General features: G+C 36.6%; 1 protein-coding gene across 1 annotated transcript in view; it reads right to left on the reverse strand.

Moving 5' to 3' along the window:
• Window positions 1-8,430: 8,430 nt before the first annotated feature.
• Window positions 8,431-19,672, reverse strand: part of Akap6 (A-kinase anchoring protein 6) — a 516,193-nt gene continuing 504,951 nt past the window's right edge. Inside the window, exons 13-14 of the mRNA XM_048798442.1 lie at window positions 14,101-17,518; window positions 8,431-9,130 (exon numbers count right to left, since the gene is read on the reverse strand). Coding sequence (XP_048654399.1) covers window positions 14,144-17,518 — 3,375 coding nt within the window. The 3' untranslated portion in view covers window positions 8,431-9,130; window positions 14,101-14,143. The remainder of the gene's footprint in view (window positions 9,131-14,100; window positions 17,519-19,672) is intronic.

The following is a 19,672-nucleotide window of genomic DNA, read 5'->3' on the forward strand; positions in this document are numbered from 1 at the left end:
TTGATAGGAAGGGTCTGTTTTTAATCATTCTGAATCAATCAGAACTTGTATCTTTTAAAAAAAATGCCCATTAAAGCTTGTTTCACTCTTATAGAAAATGCCTCAACTTGTAAATGAATAATAATTTTACTTTTAAAAGATATTTAAAAATATAGGGGCTGGAGTTGTGGCTCAGTGGTAGAGCCCTCACCAAGCATGTGTGAGATCCTGGAGTTGATCCTCAGCACCACATAAAAATAAATAAATAAAATAAAGGCATTGTGTCCAACTACAACTAAAAAATAAATATATATTTTTTAAAAAAAGATATTTAAAAATATACTTTGCTTGGAAAGACATCATTTGGTATATTAGAAGAGAATATCCAGAAATTTATAATGCTGATAGAAGTATTTAGAAGAGGCAAATCGTGAACATGCAAAAATGGAATTGTTTCTTGAAAGTTAAGAAGTTTTTACTTTATGAAACCTTGCCATTAAGCATCATTAGTCATTTGACCAGCAGGGATGAGAGCATAAATATGAAGACTGATTTGATATTCACACAATTCTAATAACAAGATAAATTTCGCCAACTTGGTTTTGTATTTTAAAAGACACTTTAAAATAAATGAAACATATTTGCAAGCAAGCAAACCACACAGAAGGAATTATTATTTGTTTTGAATTTCTGACTTAGTGTAAGTAACTTGATCAACTAATAGAACCAGACTAATTCTATAAACCTCTGAGTATATTTTATAAACCACTGGTTAGGGAATATTAGGATTTAAAGAGGATCTTAAGCATTTTTATGTTCCTAATGCCTTCAATCATTTTAAGTCCTTGAATAAATTTTGCTGAATAATACTTTCTTTCTGTAATGTTCCATTTGTTTATAGGGTTTGGATTTTTTTTTTTAGTGGTAAGTTAAGTGTGCATAAAGACACAGTATATTTATTACGTCATGCATTTATAAATTTGTATTAAATTAACAAAGTCCACTATTATATGTCCTCATGGTAGGAGAAAATTCCAAATTTCATTCTGGAGATTCTGCCAAACTTTCCCACATAAAATGAAATAAAGAAAGGCAAAACAACAATAGCACAATCTATAAAGTTTATAAGCATGACAGCTTAAATGGTAGAAACACAAGGATTTTGTCTATACCTGGAAAATCTTGATGCTCTGACTCCATAGTTAACAAGGGCAAAGTTACCTAGGCCAGATCATTGGGACTGGCCATTTTTCCACTGTAAATGAGGAGAAACTCTATGGCATTTTACATTTTGCATTTTGAATTCACTTTTTTTTTTTTTTTGAAGAACATACTCACCAGAAAACTTTGAGTGTTTTGTAGTTGAAGATCATCTGGGTCTGTCTATACAGGAGTTGTATGAAGTTGATCCTGTTGTTCTTTGGGAGCCTTTTCTCATATTTTGGAGTACCTCATTTCAAGCAAGAAAGTGTAAACTTCAGATTCAATGGTTCTCAAACATGATGTTTAACGTTTGTAACCAATAATAAAATGCTAAAGTGTTTTGGTTTATTTATTTATTTATTTTTTGTACTAGGGATTGAACTCAGGGGCACTCGACCACTGAGCCACATCCCCAGCCCTATTTTGTATTTTATTTAAAGACAGGGTCTCACTGAGTTGCTTAGGGCCTTGCTTTTGCTGGGACTGACTTTGAACCCGCGATCCTCCTGCCTCAGCCTCCCAAACTGCTGGGATTACAGGCATGTGCTACCATGCCTGGCCAGAAGAATTCACTTTTTTTTGTTGTGGTTTAAGTATGAATTAGATGGGCTTCAAAGTTACTCTTAGTGCAATGTCATTCCAATCCTCTAAATTGATACCCTCCTTGAGCAGGAGAGAGGGAAGCTAAGATTGCCCATACAGGAAATTTCTTATTAATGCTTGACAAAAGCCTGGAAATGTCTCTTCTATGTCTGTATCTCACAGAAATTCATATGTTGAAACCTAATCCCCACTGTAGTAAAGAGTTGGAGTCTCTGGTGGGTGATGAAGTCATGAGGGGGGTTCTCATGAATGCTATTAGCACCCGTATAAGACACCTGCGGGGGCTTGTTCATCAATGCCCTTCAACCATGGGAGCACACAGCAAGTTGGCATCAAGTGCTGGTATAATTTTTCCAAGGGCTTCTTGCATGGAGCCATCAATTGGCTTGGTATTGTGGCATTTTGTAACCTCCCCTTCTGCTAGTAGCAGATTGTTTATGTAAAAACCACTATGGTCGTTATTTAAATTAAACAAAAGGGAGAAATGTTAGAGTCTGTAAACAAGTCTGGATGGCGCCTGGCAAAATGCCAGAGGGAGTGGTTTGTGAAGTAACGCCAGCGAGCCATTAAGTGTGGAGATTCCTTATTGGTTGACTGCTGTATCTAGTTTATGTTAGATAAGCTGTGTGTAATGTATAAATACCTCTGTTGTCCTACAATAAACGGCTTGCACTCCTGCTGTATCAACGTACACAAGTTGTTCGTCACTCCCAGGTTATTTTGCTGCAGCCGGACTGCGGCAATCAAGCAGAGAACTGCCCTAACCAGACACTAAATCTTCTGTTGATTTGATCTTGGACTTCTCAGCTTTCACACTTTAACGTATACATTTGCTTTGTTTAAAAATTGCCTAAAGTTTTTTGTTATAATAGCCCAAATGTATTTAACACAAGTCTCACACATGTGAACACCTCCCAAGTTTTGTGTACTGTGATGGAAAAGAACCTGATAAAGTTGCATTATGCAACTGATTTGCTTCAAAACACAAGGACAAATAAAATCTGCATAATTTCTGCTATGGTGAGAGTCCATTAATCAAGGGTCAGAATAGTCCCAAAGTATTGGTCAAAAATGCCTTTGGTAAAGAAACCTATTGTGGACCTGACCAGCACAAATCACTATTATTTTATTCCAGACACACAAATATGTGGCAAGTCTCAAATTAAAAGATTATTATTATATGGAAGGTATGTGGTTGTTTTTAAAGAGGGAGCTAAAGCCTTAGTATGGCTAGGTATGCAGCAGTGAGGGGGGCAGTGCTGTCACAGGTAAACCAAGAGAAAAGCAAAAAAGGATCATTTCCATTGAAGATCTTTTATCCAACAAGAATTTCCACCTAGGGGCATAGCAAGGTCAGTGTTGAATACTTATTTCCTTGGTACATTTAGATTTGTATTTATGACCAGCAGTCAGGAAATGAAGGTATATCATATACAATCTTTCGATCATTCTACTTTTTAGGGAGTTGAAAAATAAAACTTAAAAAGTTGACTGTGAAATGGCTTGGTTTAATTCCTTGGCCTGCCTTAGGAGAGTATTCAGAGAAAAGATTCCAATTTTTGCTGTACTGACATGAACTTAGGTTGTATCATTTTTTCTGATGGTTTTGATTGAACTAATTAGTATTTAATTGACTAACCCATCAAAACAATCAGTTACAGGAGCTGGGAGTGTGGCTCAGTGGTAGAGCACTTACCTAGCATATGTGAGGCACTGGGTTTGATCCTCAGCTCCACATAAAAATAAATAAAATAAAGGTATTGTGTCCATCTATAATTTAAAAAATGGTTATAGTTAAGGAACTAAATTTAAATCCTTAAACTATGCATGGGGAGAGATCTTTAGTTTATGAAACAAGGCACACTATTTTTCTAAAGTAATAGGAACTAAGAATGCAATAAAATCTAGAAAAGAAAAAAAAAACTATTCCAGTTCTTCTATGTTATATTGACTTTATAAATTGAAATCTATCTAACTCTAAGAAAATGGTGTCAGAAATTAGAACAATACGTACCAGGTCAGAAAACTTCCTGCAATGAGCCAGACAGTAAATATTTTAGGCTTTACAGACAATATAGTTTTTTGTTGCAAGTACATAATGCTGTAGTTACAGTGTAAAAGCAGCCCTATGTAAACTAATGGGTAACCTTGTTCCAATAAAACTTTAGACATCAAAATGTGTATTCCTTTTTATTTTTGCATGCCATGAAATATACTTTTGAGTTTTTTTAACCACTTAAAAATGTAAGAATCATTCTTAATTCACATGTCAAAGAAAAATAGGCAGGGGACTAGGAGACTGGGTGTGGTGGCACATGTCTATAATCCCAGTGACTGAGGCAGGAGGATTGAAAGTTTTGAATCAGTCTTGGTAATTTAGTGAGACCCTGTCTCAAATAAAAAATAAAAGGGCTGGGATGTAGCTCAGTGGCAGAGTGCCCCCGGGTTCAATACCCAGTACAAACAAAACAAAACAATACTAGTGAACTAGATTTGGCCTTTGGGCCTAAGTTTTCTGATCCTTGCCTGAGACTAACAGAGCATGAGTTGTAACAATAAACTGTGAACTTTGAGACACATCAAGAATGTCAGTGTTTATTCACTCTAATTAAAGAGTTGAACACATCATCACCTAGGTACCATACTTGACATAAACGTTCATCCTGAGGGGCTGGGGATATAGCTCAGTTGGTAGAGTGCTTACCTTGCATGCACACAGGCCCTGGGTTCAATCCTCAGCACCAAAAAAAAAAAAAAAAAAATCATCATCCTGAGTTTAATAAAGAGGTTCCATGCAAATTGTGCATCATTCCATAAAACTGGCGTGGACTCTTCAATAATGTCAATTTTATGAAAGATAAAAGAATAAAATTTGAGACTAAGTTGTTTAAGAAGACACAAAACCTTTAATATGTGATCTGTTTTGGAGCCTGGATTAAAACAACTGAAAATGAATATTATTTGGACATTTGGAGAAATTTCAATATAGATTATCAGACAATATTATTGTATCAATATTATATTTCTTGAGTGTGAAGATAAAATTGTAGACTTGTAGAAAATGCCCTTGTTCTCATATGATATGTGTTGAAGTCTTCACAGATTTTTTTTTTGTGTGTGTGTGTGTGCGCGCACAGAGAAAGGAAGTAAATACTACTACCAAATAGTAACAATAAATGAACCTGAGTGATGAGTGTGCAAATGTCATTGTAATAGTCTTTCAATTTTTCTATAGGTTTGAAATTATTCAAAATTAAAAACTGTTAAAATAGAAAAAAGAGATAAAGCAGTAAATTTAGTTGGTTCAAATGATATCTGAAATAGAAAAATCATGATACTTGAAAAATCACTTATTCTTTAAAATTCCAAGATAATTCCAATTTCATTTGGACATTAAAGCCATTTTACTTATAAGAAATAGCTGGGTCATTTCATTCTGTATTGATATTTTCACCTACTTTGTTCCAAGAAATTATAGAACAGATAAAACCTAAACTGGATGAGACAAACATAACAAAGTCATCAAACTGAGGTTATCCAAAGCTCTAAATTTAGACTGTTTTCTTGTTGTTGTCTAAAATGCATATTTACTCAGGATGCAGAAATCTGAAAAACACTTTCTTTTCTATAATTAAGACCACTGTACTTCTTCTACAAGTCAGATCTAAATGGTTTTGTATACTACCTTGCTCACCAGATTTTTGAAAATGTAAAAAAAAAAAAAAAAGAACTTTATGAGAAACAAAGTAAATGGGGTCATCATTTAATTTGGAGAAAAGTCATAATCATTTCACTCAAGGATATGAAAGGCTCTTTCAAAAGAAAGTCTGTAAACCCTTTGGAGATGGAGACCATGTGTTAGTTACCTTTGTGTACCTGCTGCCAAACACAGTGCCTCATAAAAGTAGCCATTTGAAGCGTGTGGGTTGAATGACTGAATGACTAAATGGATGAATAAGTGGAAGAGGACCCTGTTTTATATGGATACAGGGACCCTGTTTTATATGGATACAGGTTGTGTTTGTTCAATGTAAAGAAAAGATTCAAGATGACTCCAGCACTGGACTGGGCCACTGAAGGAAATAGTGGATTCTTATTTATTCACTTATTTATTTGTTTATTTATTGAAATTTACAATAATAGAATAAACATATATCTTGAATATATTTTTAGAGAAAACTTAGCACTTAAATGTTCAGATAGTTTTCTACATGTATGATGATGAAGACAGTTCCTTGATTTCAAGGATTCTGTCTGTTAACATTCAGTCAGGTTGAAATAAATCTGAAAATCATGACATATGAAGGGCAGTTGGAGAAATAGTGGTTGGGAGAGAATGAGTAACTGGCCTCAATTATGTTCAGGGTTGCCATGAGAAATAGGGAGCAGATACTCTAAGCTGCCCCAGGACCAGTAAGCAAAATTAAAGACAGGGCAGGGGGGAATGTACACACTTTAGCAACCAAAGAAAGAGCATTCTAACAAAGAGACATACCCATCCCTAAAACAGTTTGCCTTAACAGATAACAAACCACTGTCCCTGGAAGATATACAGGCAGAATTTGTGTGGCTGTTTTTAAGGGTAACTGGGGAGACAGCATCTATGCAGGATGTAAAATTGAGGCTCTTCCATCTCTTCCAACCAGAAAAGGCATTGTTCAATACGCCTAAAAGTCAATCTAAAAATTTGGTGTTAATACTAAACAGATGATTAGTAAATACTTTGAACAACTCAAGGTCTTTTATGAGCATGTAAATAGAACACCATGGTCAATTCATTCTTTGAAGGTTTTATCAATAGATGCAGACTTGACATTAGTTACTATCCAGGAAAAATTTAGGTTTTCTCAGAATGTAAAATAATACCATATTCCAACAGAGGTATTTCAAAGACTCTAGGATTTGTTCTTTCTATACATCCCCGGCCACTATCCCTGTGTACTCTATCATGTCTCAAATCTAGCTTATTTACTATAGCTGCCTCCTAACTAGACAATTATCTCTAATCTCTTTCCTCTGTAATCCTTTTGAATATAGCAACTAGATGTCTGCCTAACACCCCTTTGGAACAAATGACTACCTATTCAAAAGCCCACAATGATTCACTCAGAATTATGTATGGAAAAGATTAAAAGTGGACATAAAATACAAATATTTATTGAAGTGGGAGAATTACAAATAAGTAGTGTTCTTGGTGCAGTGCTAATAAAGTTCTGATTATAAATAAAATCAGGTGAAATCCAAAGAATCTACAAGGTTTCCTTACCTCCTAGCATACTTCACACAAAAGCTCCGATTTAGCTTTTTAGAAGACCCTTCATTAAATCCTCCCAATAGGCCTTTTCTTATATTATCCTTGCAATAAAACTCCACTATTTTCTTGTCTTTCTGCTCTCTCTTTATCCTGTTTCTTCCTCTGTGTCCCTCATTGCTACGTCTTCACTTGTGCCTCTTTCACTATTTGCTCTCTTCCTCACCTCCAGGACAACTACTGAATGTTGTCTGGATGTTCACTTTGTCTCTACCCTAGGTAAGCTTCCTCAGGGCAGGGCCTAGTCTGTTTGTTCATAGTTGCATTCCCTGAATCTAGAATAGTGCCTTGCAGATAAAAGGTATTAATGAATTATGTGTTAAATGAATGATTGTCATTTCTGTGACTACATGAACCCATAACATTTTTCCCTTTCTGAAATATGATATAAATTGATTATATATTGTGTGATTTTATATTGCATTATATCTTTTTCTAGCTGTGTACATGTTTTAATGTAGTTCTCTCAAAATGAAGTGATATGTCATCCATGTTTCCTAATTTGATATTCCAATTTAAGAAAATTTTATTGAATACCTACTGTGTGTCAGGCACTTTAGTAGGAATTATTAAATAAATTAAAAACTGCATTTAACAAGCATTAGTAAAGACCAAATGGAATACTTCTCTGCTGATTTCTTTTACACAAAATAAATATACCTGAAATCTATAGTTTAAATAAAAATAATAGTCAAATTTTCTATACTTTTCTGCCATCTTTCTATCAAATCCACTTGAAAGAATTATTTAAAATAAATTAGACATACAAGATATCCTGAAATCCAACATTAAACCATTAATGATATGTGGAAATAAAATTAGTATACATTTTTATTGGTTTAGGGGAACTGGCCTTTCATCATTTTTTGTTTCAAGATCTTTATAGTGGCCAGAAAGATTTCGAAAATTGTGTAGGTTTCATGTCTAGTCTATAATTCAAGTAATTTTATGCCTTCTATGCAATCTGGATATTTTGGAAGCTGCTACATGTTATATTTTTCAGAACCAGATGAAACAATTTGGTAAAGAACACAGGTAGAAGAGATCACTAATTTTCCTTTTCCCCCAATAAACTATTTTTATTATGCCAATTTTAATTACCATGCAATCTAATGGATTTAAGGCTTATATTTTCCACATCACTAGACATCACAAACATGAAAGCATTTTATACTGTCATTATACATCAATGTTTGTACTTGGTTATACATATATACAGAAATTATTCACACATCTTAACCTTGCTATTTCCTCCTTTCAAACTAACATAATTTTACCATGAAAGCAGCTTTTTAATAAATGGTATAAGAAATACAGCAAGGCACACTTTTTTAAAAAACTTTTTTTTTCTCATTACCACCTCAAGAAGCATAAAAAACAAAAATGTTGTACATAATTGAATAGTAGAGTATCACCAGTTTGTAATATACAACACTGTTATAGATGTGTCTTGAAGTGCTGCATAGATTATTATTAAAATGAAATAAATAGAATGGTGCTTTTAAAAATTACTTAATTTTGAAAATTACTTAATTTTGACCAATGTTTCTTCTCTATGCTACAATCAAATCAAATGTTGATGTTTTGGGTAAACCTCTTTCAATAAACATAGGCATCATATCATTAAAAAAAAAATCCAGATTGAAACATGAAATTGGTCAAGTACTGGCAGGGATGTCATTCCAGACGGTGAATTTAATGGACCATCAATTTGGTGAACTGCAGAACTTCAAAGAGTGGATAGAGAGGGAAGGAGGCAAACAGAAAAGTCTCACTGGAGAGAGAGGGTTGGTAGAGGTAGCTTGGGACAGGAATCCATGGGAGAACAAGCAGCTTTGCTGAACTTCAAAGACGATCACCTAAAGAGAACCAGTGCACACATCCAGATCACAAGGCTCATGTGGACAAACTGCATTCAGAAGAAATATTCATCTTGGGAAAGTCAATGTGACAAAAGGCAGTGACAACATGATGGAACCAGAGATCAGCCCAAGGCAGGAGGATGAGGCCAGCCCTGAGTTGCAGCCAGACTATCTACAAGAAAGAAGAAAGTGACAAGAGAAGGTTTCAGAAATGTTTTTCATTTGCAAAACAAAGCCCTTTGAGGAATCACTGAAGGTTGCCATTTGGGGACTACCCGATAATGCTCTGAAATAAAATAATGATTTTAATAGCCCAAGGTTCACATTACTTATAAAAAAAACACTTTGATATAGATGTGAGAAATGCATTTGTTTTTGAAAAATGACATGATTTCAAAGAAGAGAAAACTCAAGTTTGACCTTTTCTCTGGATCATCTACTCTTTTGCAGGTGAACTCAGTTTTAAATACTCATGATTGCTTCAAATCTATATGAAAATGTGAGGCAAAGTTACTAAGTGATTCAGCAAAGTATTACCAATGATTTGGAGACTGAGAGCATGGGCTCTCGGGTTTAACCCTTCCTTCAGTGACTTTATGTGTGATATTGAACAATGTCAATATTATATAGAGGTGAAATATTTATAACATTGTGATAATCCTAAATGTTTTAGCCTTTTGCCTATAAAAGGCTAAAATTAGGATTTCTAACTCAACTATAACGCATTTAAGATACTAACAGCATTGTAGAAATGAAACCGATTCAATTATTTTTGTACATCTGATGGCTGATGCAAATTTGTTCCAACAGATTGGAACAGATTGGCTAAAAGCAACAGGTCAAATGTGAGGAACATCGAAATTCCAGGTTTAGTTAGTAACAGTATGCAGTTACTTTAGGTCTACTTTAGGTCCTTGGACCCAGCTCTAAAATAAAGCAGGCTTTTGCTTGTCTGAGTTTAAACTAAGTTCTAAAGTCTGATATTAGGTTGTTTACTGCCCCTCTAAAACTAACATGCTCATTCTCTGTCTTGTTCTTGCCTTCTATTTTCTACAATCTTGCAACTTTTATGAGAGCCAGAAAAACTTTTAACAAAAAAGTGGTTTGGCTGAAACCACAGGAAGTTGGGGACAGATAAAAAGTTAACAGGAACAGGGGAAGACAAACAGACAGGAACAGATGGGACACGATTTGGTGCAGTAAAATAATCAGTAACTCAAGAAAGCACAGTACATTGTTCAAACGCTGAGGACATGACTCATCTGAAATTGGCTACTGAGTAGGGAATCCTTAGGTGAGGCAAATCTGGTCTTACTAAAAGCTGGCATTTAAATTCTTTCTGGATAATCAATTCTTTCAAGTTGGCCTACTTGGAAACAGTCAGACCAAACTGGCTAAGGCACAAATCTGATGTGTGTGTGTGGTGTGTGTGTGTGTGTGTGTGTGTGTGTGTGAGAGAGAGAGAGAGAGAGAGAGAGAGAGAAAGGCTATGTCAAATAAAATCTTTGTTATTTTCCATTGCAGGGCTAGTTATTCAGAAGTTCTGGGTAATTGAAAATCATATCCAGCATAACCTTGATTTATTAAAGCGATTTTAAAGGTAAATCTGATAAGATTATACCTATATTGTCTAGTGAAAAAGTAATATACAATCCCCAAAGACAGTTTCTTAAACTGCTTGACCAGCTTTGGGAAATATCAAACACTTAGCGTCAACCCAATTAAAAGAATGAGAATCTGTGCTGTGTACATTAGGAATGTTTGCTCTTACAGCTTTCTCAGTTTTTAAAAACTGAGCAACAGCATTTTTAACTGTATATATAAGCTGAGTATGCATAACTACAAATAATTTCCTAAAATCTAAAATCTATAAGCTACCAACTATCACATTTACAGACCAATAAAGTAGAAAAGACAATGAAACTAAAAGTGCTAAAGGAATATACGTATTGTAAGTAAATACAGCTCCCTGCCCCATCTTCAAAACACATGCGTGCACAAAAACACACAGGCATACACAGATGTACACATACAAAATCCCTAAACCACCAGAACAAACCAAAAAGAAAAAAAAGTACATACTGGCTGCATGTGATGAGTTAAATTTTTATACCACAGGATTTATCCAGCCTGAAGTTTAGGGTTAAACCATTCATCAAAGATCAGAGGCTTATGATGAGGATTATGAAGAAAAAACTGTCAGAATACAGCAAAAAGATTAGTGCAAAGTACATCTCTTAGGCAGGTCCTAGGAGGCACTCTAGACATACATTATGTGCTTTCCTCCAAATTAGGCAGAAAGAGCTGGATCTATCCAGTTACCTTGCCTTTGATGTGATTTGCTGTAACTGACCTCTCTATTTTTATAGAAACATGACACATAAATGAAAATAGTGAAAAGCACAGCAGTGTGCCTGGAAATCAGTGCAAATGCACACTGTTAGATCACGTTAAAGCTTCTCAAACAGTTTCAGTAGGTTTTTAATTAGAACACAGTAAATAAAAACCTTTTCAAAGATTTTTGAAAAAAAAATGTGTTTCTGTTACAGACTGTATTCTAAGTTATATCTCTTCTGGATGGAATTATAATCATTTATTTCTGATCATTTCATCAGAGTTTATTTTTTTACTTTAAATCAAAATTTATACCTGGGGAGAAAAACCCAGCAAATTGAATTTAGTTAATTTTAGAGTCTAGAAAGAAAGAGTACCCAAAGTGATGATTTTCAAATGGCTTTAAAAAGCAGAGTTTTTTTCTCTTGCTTTTTTGAATCTTACAGAAAAAACAATAACAATCAATAAACTCCTATAGTCATGAAACCTCATATTTCTCAAATATCTTCATTATGTATTCCTCACATTAAATTCTGAAAGCTGGTCAATATTTTCAGATTAAATAATGTGTCCTGGTTGACAGCACTTTAACAACATATGAATATTGACATCCAAGTACCTAATGCTAATGATGGGAAAAATTCGGGCCTCCAGATGTTTTGTCCACATGAACTAAAAACAGCACCACCTGAATAGGACCAGTAAACTGAGCTATTCAAATTGCTCTAAGCTGATAACAAGTCACTTGGGGGCGATGTAAGTTCTGCAGAAGTAAAATTTGGCTGCTTCTGCTTGTGTCCAAGATAGGGCCATTGTGGGGGCTCAACAAAATATTGCTGACTGGCATGCAGGCAGACTGGCAGATATCTGTTCCTGCTTCTTAAATGTGAGGACTATACAGATCCATAAGCACATTCACTTCCCTCAAGCCTAAAGATGGGGCAGCTCATCATTTACATTTCATTTCAATTCTATGTCTATGTAAGGCAGAGAAGAAACTCCCAGAGGATTGAAAAGGGAGAGAGTGTCCCAGAGGCTTCTCCAGTGCCAGAGTTTCTCCTGCTCCGGATCTCAGCATGACTGGTGACTCAAGGGTCACAGTCACATGATGTCATGCTCAGAGTGGTGTTGCTTTCAAGCCTTTATCCCCATTTAGCAAACAAAATCAGCCAGGCTCTACCAACCCTTCTGCAAGGTTGGCAGAACCCACAGTACAATCGGTTTTAATAGAACTTGTTTTGAAGCAGCTTATAGAATTGCAGTTACTCTCCCTTAATGGTCAGTTTTACTGCATACGGATAGAGAATGTGATTATAGGGTGGACACGACTTGCAGAAAATACATTTCTCTCCCCTATTTTTGTTCTCGCTTGCAGCCAATTGTAAATAGAGTCTGAAATACAGAAAATTAGTTGAGCTATATTAGTAAGTAGGATGCTTTTCTTCAGTTTTGCATATTGAGTTTATTTTTAGGGTATATATATGGTATAGATTCCCCCCTCTCTCCCCATTTCTAGCAGCTCTACACAGAATCACACATTTTAATGAGCTTAGGGCACAGGTGTTGCAGGAAAAAAAAATAATGATGTTTGCCATTCATCTTTCAAATTAAATAATGTGTTTTTAAATAGTAACTTTTTTCATAATACATTATGGGAACAACATTTATCTGTCACATTTTAAAAGATGTATTTGTAATAAATGTAAATTACTTTTAGAAAATCAGTAATTAGGCTCATCAAAAAATAAACAATCTGCCACAAAAAAGATAATCTTTAGCATAGTTAAGTATAATAACTGTTATTTGAATAAGTTAACAAATTAGGGTAGATTGCTTCTGTAATTCATTTCCTATAGCACGAGTTTAGGTTACAGCATTAGGCTTCTGGAGTAGGGGGTGGAGATGGCATTAGGCACCTCATACTTTGGTGAAATATGACTCTCACATTTGAAAATTTTCTTCTTTAAACTTGATTGAGAAAGCATATTCATCATTGGGGCTTCGAAATGGGAAATAACAGAATCTTTGTGTCACTTTTAGAGATACATCATCATCTCAGAATTATCAATCAGTAGCTGTCTTATTAAATATGAAAAGTGGAATGACTTTCTTAAAAAATTTGATGGAAATCAGCCTGTCACCTTCAGGCAAAATTCAAAAATTCTGTTTTTATCAAGACGCCATTAACTTGTCACGTATTCTCTCTGCATTTGCTTTCTGTGCCTATTCTCAATCTGTGTGTGGATAAATAAGAACCTCTTCTTTAACATCAACGTCCCCTCCTGTTTGAATTCGCAGACACGGCCATGATTAGAAGCTGTGATAGCACAGCCTTCCACTGGGGGAAGTAAATGTGATGATAGCTCCATTAGAGGGAAGCATAAGAGGGAGGCCCTAGGTAGGAGCTTCAGCCCTTAGCCTGCTCACTGCCTAAGTTCAGGCACTGGAGGGAAGCAGCAGCTATGAACAGGGAGTCCAAGTCAGGAGTGGTACATTTTGATGATGGGGTATAACTGCAATTTGGATAACTTTTTTTGAGGTCCTAAACTGTTCAGCTACTTCTTCAAATTTTGTATTTTTCTTGCCAGAAAGATGGAATAAAGGTAATGTCACTAAAAATGTCAAATTTTCACTATTCTCCCCCTTTTTCTTCAGTTACTTTCATTGTTGGAATTATTCCTTCTCCCTAACTGCCTCATTCAGATATCTGCCATGATTGGTCATTCTGACTAGCCTTTTCTTCTATTATGATTTGTTGTTGCCCACTAATATTTTAAACATATAAATGGAATGAGGACTGATACATACCTTTCTATGAGATGATTTTCATGCTCGGGGAGGGCACTACATTCTATCTATGCATATTTGTATGTCGTTCTTCATGAAAGTTTAGAAGATTTTCTCTGCAGATTAGAGCCTTGGGGCTGGGATGCAATGCAGTCTTGTCTTTGGGCTGATTCACCTTCAAGGACAGGTCTTGAACTTTAGATTTGGCTGAAGCAGCATCACGTTCTGGCATTCCGGACTCACCTGGCTTTCCTGAACTCTCCTTTTCACTGCCTAGCCTTGAAGGACTAATCGCTGAGCTTTCTGCATAGCCAGTGGATGTTTGGGGAAAATCACATACTTCCTTTCCAGAGTTGGCTCCTTTCTGCAGGGGAAGACTTGAAAAAGCCACTGTGTCTGCATCAGCCACGGAGGGAGAAACATTACTGAACTCAGAACAGCTTGCTGTTGTTTGTATTGGCACCACAGCTTCACTGGGAACTGCAGATTCATTCGGAGAAGGACTAGAGAAATAGGACTCCTCTCCTTCAGGGTCATCCTCAACACAGGCCTCAAAGAAGCATTCGATGTCCTCTTTGTCATCTAAGCCAGAGTCGATAGCATCTAGTGGCAATGGAGTGTTGCTCTTCTCTTCTATGTAATTGGTGACCTCCCCACAATCACTGTCATGAGATGAAAGAGACAAGTAGGAATAAAAGTCCCCTTTTCTCAGCTGGATGGGCCGGTGAGAATGTTCTAACACCTTCTCCTTGATTTGAGTTAATGAAGTGGGAGCAGCCTCCTCGTTTTCAGGTTGAGATTTACTTTTTAGGGCAGTTGAAGCCATGTCAATGATTTCCTTAACAAAGTCATGTACTGAACAATCTTCAGCATCTTTTTGATGGAAAACATCTGGCTCACAGTGGCAACAGGAAGTGTTGTCGCTGATAGAGGCATTTTCCTCTGTTTCATTTTGTTCAAGTGCTAGGCAACAGCTAGCAGATTTTCCAGCCTCACTTGGTGCATCATTAGATGAAGATTCCAGTACATCACAGTCTTGTCTGTCGTTAACTCTGGTTTCTGAAGCCAGTTCTGGGCAAGACTTCTCAAGGGGAATGCAATCAGCAGCTTGATTTTCAAAATGGTGGCGATTTGGACATTTCTTTGGAGGGTGTCTGCCGTTTGGGGGAACAAATTCCTTTCTACCAATATCTGAATCCTCTGAACCATCCACAAATGCTTTACACTTACAGTGCTCACTTTCTGAAGACTTTTTCCCATCTGAACCAAGATTTTCTGGTTCCTTTGAAATCCCATTCACTTCATCCTTTTGCCTTTCTGGAGTACTTTCAATATTGCCATTTTCCATGTCAGCCACATACGGATCTTTACTAACTTTGAAAATATTTTTCTTATTTTCACCCTTTGTCCCTAACTCTTGTGTATGAGATGAATTCTTAGCATTTCCATTATTTTCAGGAAGACATTTTATGGAGCCATTTAGAAGGGCCTCAATGTTTAGGGTATCAGAGGGATTGGTCGTTTCACCACTGCTTACATCTTTACTGCCCTTTATATCATCACTGAGATTGCACCGTTTCTTATCTTTTGTCAAGGAAAATTTTGGCCTAATCCAGGTCTGCAATTCATTCTTTATATAATCCAGCCCTGACATCAGGTTGCATTCTTCATAAATTTCATCATCTGTGGCAATACTAGAGTCATCATCTTCATCTTTGATGCACAGTTCTTCTTCAGTCAAGGTGAGTGTAGAGCTGGAGAGGAGATCACTGTCATCTTCATCGTCAGTGCAAGCAGAGGTACAAGAAACATTAACGATCATGCTGACATTCACGTCACTTTCATCAGCCACAGAATGATTCAGGCGCTTCCTGAAGGATGCATTTGATTCCGGGATCTTGTTCTTGTGTAACACAATATCCTCTGAGCAAAGAGAGACTTCATCACTGCTACTAAGTTCTGTAAGAGATGCCGCTGAGTCTTCATTGATAGAAGATGCTATGTCTAATGACATCTGGCCAGCAAAGGACATCTTTTGGGAATTGCTCTGGAGAGTGATATCAGAAACGCTTCGTTTTATCTTTTGCTCTGAGGGACTCTGAATATTCTCCAAACGATTCAGGAGATCTAATGTCCTTTTACTTAGTTCACCAACTGAGCCACTGCTCACACTTAGGTCCCCAGAGCTGTGACAGCTAAAAAGATCTTCATTGCTTTTATAGGATGTCAACCAACTTTCTAAAGAAGTGCTTCTCTGGAGGCTGTCACTACCATTTTTAAAGATGCCCAATCCAAATAAATCACCCCCTGGAGAAAGGGACTCAATAGATGAACTACGAGATAAAAGGGAGAACTGTTTGGCATTCTGAATGCCAGTAAATGTCTTCTCTATATCGCCACTTTTATATGAATTGCGATCCATTTCATGGGGTGCACTTGCCAAAATCCTTTCATGGGGAGGTGCATCTGGTTGCAACTCTGAAGCTTGATGTTTAGATTTGCAGGATTTTTTATCAAAATAAAAACCACGAAGAAGGGGATCTTCCACATGTGCCTTTTCACTTTGTGACTGTTTCATTATCATTGGTAATTTGAGTTTTGAGCCTTGGAGGTACGAGTAATCATAAAATGTAAACACATCATGTTTTTCTTGTAATTCTTCTCCCAAACAATCAGGGGTATGTTTGGTAACACTGTTTAAGTCTCCAACTTTTCCATTTACACAACTCACTGGTGAAACGGATGAGTGAGAGCTATTTGGGAGCTTACTGCATTCCTCCTCATCTTTAAATTTTTGCTTTAACATGTTAACTGCCTCTCCCACTTGTGTGTCCAGATGTTCGGTTTCAGGGTTACTTGGGGACCTATCTCCCACATTGAGCAAGTACATTTCAGAGTTGGTAGTCACTTCAGTGTCTCCTTCACTGACGATTCCACTCTCACTGCCAGAATTCTGGCTCATGTCTCCACTATGGCATGGGCAGGGCTTCATCAAGTTGGAACTACCTAAAAGATCTGGCAAAGATTTGGTAGATGAAAATGAAGAGTCTTTACTGAGACTCTTAGTTAAAATACTAGGCTGTGTCATGCCAGTAAACTTTGGATTGTTTTTTAGAAATGGTATGTGGCTGTCATCATAGAGTTCAACATTATGGAGGCTATACACTTGGTAAATGTGTGGGCTGGGGGGTGCAGTGATATTTGAGGCATACTGAGATCCCCCATGGTCTCCTGCCTCCTCCTCATAACCAGGGTCCTCACTACTTGTCTCTTCAAGCTTTGATGAAGGCATAACAGATTGGGGTTCTTGATCAAGGTCATTTGATTCTTCATTTAAACTAATTAACTTGTTGCTTATATCTGTTTCATCCCATTCCAAAGCATCCTCACTCATTCCGTTTAGGTCCATCAAGCCAGGATCAATCACATTCAAAGTCTCCTGTGTAGGAAGAGAGGGAGAAAAAAGAAGAATTAGGGAATATAAATAGGAAGATTTTACCCATTTGAAATCTCTTGGAAGAATCAAAAAAACTGCCTGAAGCATGGATTTGAAAGATAGCAAAACTATCACCTCTGCTTCTCTTTGGAATAACATCCTCAAATTACTGAAATAGCTTTTTCTATCAATAGTAATTTGTCACTGAAGGCAATAACATAGATTAAAATGTTAAGATTATTAGAGTCAAATTGTAATTTATGGAATTAATCATTTCCTATTGATTCTTCTATTTTTTAAATCTTGGATTAAGTGAAGATTAAACTGTCAGGTAGATGAAAGTAAAAAGAGCATAGTCTATGATATCTGTTCAGGTACATTCACCCTCATATTATTTTAGTTTCCAAGCCCATAGTGGGACATCTGCAGTCACACATGGCAAATTCCCTTTACCTCTATTTCTGGGTTCTCCACTTGAAGTGGTTTTTGCCTACAGAGCTAGTTATAGCCACCATAGAGGTCCATTTATTGACCTGAGGCTTTTGACTGTCCATCCTTTTCCCTTCCTTCCCTTTCAGGGCTATATGCCTCTTTAGAACTTGGCACTGCTCCCAATCAGACCCAAGGTGAACAACAATAACTGGTTTCCTCACACCTTCCCATGAACCCTAAGTGTTCTAGGGAAGTTCCTTGATCACAGTTTTCTCAGTCCCTCTTTCTTCAGTCTTGTCTTTATGGTGGAGACTCCACTTCTGTCCTTGTTCTGATCTCACTATGGTCAGTCTTGACCTCTATTTCTTATAGGCAAGACTTTCCCCTTCCTGCCCATTTTCAGCCCCAGAATAATAACCCTCTGAAGACTTTCTTGACTCCCAAGGATGCAGAAGCCCAGATCTCCTTACACTGCTCTCTGTCTCCCCATTTGGGATAAATTTTGATCTTCCCTTGAACTTCTTGGTTTTGCCCCTTCTTAGGTAGAACTTGATGCATTCTGGGATACAGTAGCTGGACAGGCTCCTGGATCTTGATCAGATTCCTTCACCATCTTTACTTGCTATCTAGCTTTCTGGATATGCCAAAAAGGGTGATAGATGTGTACTACAGGCCCTGATAGGCTCACCCACAGAACAAAACACAAAATGAACTTAGCACTTTAGTCTCTGCTCATGCTGGGTAGCTAGGCAAATGAGCTTGGCTCTAGAACTAGCAGACTAGTTGAAGGGCTAATTTTGCTGCTTACCACCAGTGTGATTTTGGGCAAGTTACTTAACCTTTATGAGCATATCTCATTACCTGTAAAATGGACATAGATCATCTATCTTTTAAATGAGTGTTATGTGAGCTAACGATTGTGGAGTCAGTCAACATTAGGTAGCTAAAATTCTTAATAAATGGAGAATGCAGAATTGCTCTAGACTGACCTTGAGTCAAGTCATAAAGGGTTCTCCCTGCCTCCTCATTCTCTGCTTCTTACCATTCCTTCCAATTTGCTATTAAAACCACAAAGAATTCATGCATTTATAGAGAGAGGTGTCATGCCTGTAACAGACCAGCATTTTTGCATTACCGGTCAGAATTATTTTAACTGTCTGATTAAAAAATAGGCCATGATGCTTTTATTCCTCAGTTAGTGGGAAGAAAGCTTCACCTGCAGCACATTAGCAGAATTTTCCTAAGCCCTTAACCCTTCCTGAAACTGTTGGAGGATACCACACAAACACATTAAGTATAAATACCTATTAGCACTTTATTATACTGGATATGTAGGAGATTGTCTGTATAGCACGCTTAAGTTTAAAGGAGTCCAGTTACAAAGTAAACATTAATTAAGGGATATTTTGAAACTTTCGAACAGAAATGTTTCCTGCTGCCAGTGTTACAGCAGTTAATCTAGTATACTGGCAGTCATCATAGTCACTTACATGTGGAGTACATTCACTGTGATGAATTTTTATTAGAATTCCTGTTTATTCTTTGCTTGATGATAAAGGGAAGTACTAATGACCAGTTTGCATGGCTAATGAATGTTAAAATCTTCAGTTGTAGGAACAATCAATCAGTCTAATCAAATAGTATATTAATTTCAAATACCTTAGCTGACACTAAGATAGAGCTAATAAATAATTGAACTAGTCTTTCAAAGGAGCTCTCTTTGTA

Source organism: Marmota marmota, unplaced genomic scaffold (genome assembly GCF_001458135.2).
Source record: "Marmota marmota marmota unplaced genomic scaffold, marMar, whole genome shotgun sequence".
In the NCBI taxonomy this organism is placed as follows: Eukaryota; Metazoa; Chordata; class Mammalia; order Rodentia; family Sciuridae; genus Marmota; species Marmota marmota.